Below are 2,958 nucleotides of genomic sequence, written 5' to 3' on the forward strand. Positions count from 1 at the left end.
GTCAGGACTCCCCTCCCATGCAGCGCAGCCTGGGTCTTGGTTGGGATCTTGCTACAGATACTCTAACTTTCCGTGTGGACTGCGCTGAAAAACCCTTTACTCGTCGGGGTGTGTTGTCTACTAGCAACAGCTTATTTGACCCGTTGGGGTTCGCTGCTCCCTTCAGTGTTCAGGGCCGCCTCATTTTGAGAGAACTCACCACTGAGACTTGTGACTGGGATGCACCACTGCCCCGAGAAAAGCTTGAACAGTGGCAGAGGTGGTGCACATCTCTTCAAGACCTAAGAGAGTTGAAGATCCCAAGGGCCTACACAATGGTCCCACTCTCCGCAGCTCAGAGCAAGGAGATCTGTATCTTTTGTGATGCATCTACCAAAGCTATTGCTGCTGTTGCTTATCTGAGAGTCACAGATGCTGCAGGACATAGCGAAGTTGGATTCCTGTTTGGGAAAACAAAGTTGGCACCTAAGCCTGACATCACCATCCCAAGGCTTGAGCTCTGTGCAGCTGTTCTTGCAGTGGAACTGGCAGAGGTTATGTCTGCAGAGTTGGACATTCAGGGTACAAAGGATCAGACGTTCAACCAACAAAAGCCAATGGAACTATGCTCCTTCTGATGTCAACCCAGCTGACCATGCAACTAGAGCGATTCCAGCTAACCAGCTTGCAGCTTCCTCCTGGTTGTCTGGACCAGCCTTTCTTGTAGACAAGCAACATTGTCACTTAAAACAGGAAGCTTTCAGCCTAGTTGAACCCGCAACAGATGTGGAACTACGTCAAGAAGTAGTGACTTGTGCCACAAATTTGTCATTTCAGCTGGGCAGTAAACGCTTTGAGCGATTTTCAAGTTGGAGGTCACTCACCAGAGCTATTGCCAGGCTCTGCCACATTGCTTACTCCTTTACAAGGGCAGCAAAAGAAGGTCCTTGCCATGGTTGGCACAACTGCAAGCTGCTTTTCAGTCCAGACCAGCTGCATCATGCAAGGATCAGAATTTTGCTTGCTGTCCAAAGGCAGGTCTATTCAGCAGAAATACACTGCTTACAAAAGGGAGGTCAGGTCCCTAAACAGTGCTCTCTCAGCAAGCTTTGTCCTTTCATTGATTCTGAAGGTCTTCTCCGCGTCAGAGGACGACTGAAAAAATCACAGCTCACAGCAGAAGAGGGTCAGCCAGTTATCATGCCTGGTAAACATCATGTTACCTCCTTGCTTATCAGACACTGCCATGAGCAAGTCTGCCATCAAGGACGACACTTGACGGAAGGCGCTTTGAGGAGTGCTGGTTTCTGGATTGTTGGAGGAAGACGGTCTGTCAGCAGTTTGGTCTACAACTGTGTGACATGTCGAAGATTGCGTGGGAGAGAGGAGGAGCAGATAATGGCAGACCTGCCTGCTGATCGCTTGAGTACAGATCCTCCGTTCACCTTTGTTGGATTGGATGTGTTCGGACCATGGTGTGTCACCTCAAGGAGGACACGTGGAGGGCTAGCCAACAGTAAGCGTTGGGCAATCATCTTCACATGTATGAGCGTGCGTGCCATACACATCGAGGTCATCGAATCAATGGATTCATCCAGTTTCATTAACGCTCTAAGACGCTTCTTTGCAGTTAGAGGGCCTGTCAAACAGCTAAGGTCAGACTGGGGTACTAATTTTGTTGGAGCCTGTCGAGAGCTTGGGATCAGTTCCAAAGGCTGCAACAACAAGGAAGTGTCCAACTACCTGTCTGATCAGGGCTGTGTATGGCTGTTTAACCCTCCCCACTCTTCACACATGGGGGGAAGCTGGGAGAGGATGATCGGTGTCACACGTCGGATCCTTGACGCAATGTTCCTCAAGCTTGGGTCTGTTCAGCTCACACATGAGGTCCTGACAACATTTATGGCAGAGGTAACTGCAATTGTCAATTCCAGACCACTTACTTCAGTGTCCACAGATCCAGACGAACCTCTCATCCTCACTCCTGCTATGCTGCTAACTCAGAAGATTGCTGTACTCCCTGTTCCTCCTGGTAACTTTGATGATAGTAATATCTTCAGACGTCAGTGGCATCAGGTTCAAAGCATGGCCAACACATTCTGGGAGAGGTGGAAAAGGGAGTACCTCAGTAGTCTACAAGGTCGAAAGAAATGGAGAACGGAGAGACCTAATCTCATGGACGGAGACGTTGTTCTAATGAAAGACAATTCACTGAAGAGACATGACTGGCCCACAGGACTGATCACAAGGACTTTTCCAAGTGACGATGGAAAGGTCAGGAAGGTCGAGGTGAAAGTTTTCAGAGACAGTGTTCCAAAACTTTACTTAAGGCCAGTGTCTGAAGTTATACTCCTGTTGCAGAGAAACTCTGTCAAGTGATGTGCAGTTTGACATCCTAGGGATGTCAGGTGGGGAGTATGCTGGCATTAGGTATTTTCTGTTCTGCAGCAGTTTGCCCTCTAGTGGTTGTTTTTGTGTATTTTTTTTACTCTGTAAGATCGAGCCAGAGGCAGTTTCACCTCCGTTAATCTGTTGCCATCCATGCCTTCACAAGCTGATAAACGGCATCATCTGTGAGTAATATTGTTTGTTATCACTGAGACAACTTGTGTGCATTATTATTTGTTGTGAAGGCGTGATATAGTTTGTAGTTAGAATTTAATTTGAATGCATGTATAACCTAAGCTAGTAAGGTTAAGCTAGCTCATATGTCATGTGGTTTCTTTAACGTTTTGATCATGAGTGTGATTTCATTTGATGTTTTATTCGGGCACTCACTAAGAAGATAAATATTGTACTCATATTTTTGAATATGTGTTTGTTATACTGTATATTGAGGCAACATTTTTATTGGTTTATTTCTGGTTTTGTCAACAGTTTCACACTTTTTCCTTATTAAATCATCCAACTCAACACATTGGCCTGTTCCCTGGATTTTGATTAGGAGAGTGTTTAGCTGTCTGTATAGCTGAGTCTACG

At 46.4% G+C, this 2,958-nt stretch overlaps 1 protein-coding gene across 1 annotated transcript; it reads left to right on the plus strand.

Annotated features, from left to right (window-relative positions):
* Positions 1-1,377: 1,377 nt before the first annotated feature.
* LOC106456335 (uncharacterized) lies at positions 1,378-2,358 on the plus strand. Its single transcript, XM_013913128.1, has one exon. The coding sequence runs from the start codon at positions 1,378-1,380 to the stop codon at positions 2,356-2,358; it is 981 nt and encodes a 326-aa protein (XP_013768582.1).
* The last annotated feature ends 600 nt before the right edge of the window (positions 2,359-2,958 follow it).

Source organism: Pundamilia nyererei, unplaced genomic scaffold, assembly GCF_000239375.1.
Source record: "Pundamilia nyererei isolate P.nyererei 1_Seehausen unplaced genomic scaffold, PunNye1.0 scaffold00116, whole genome shotgun sequence".
Lineage (NCBI taxonomy): Eukaryota > Metazoa > Chordata > Actinopteri > Cichliformes > Cichlidae > Pundamilia > Pundamilia nyererei.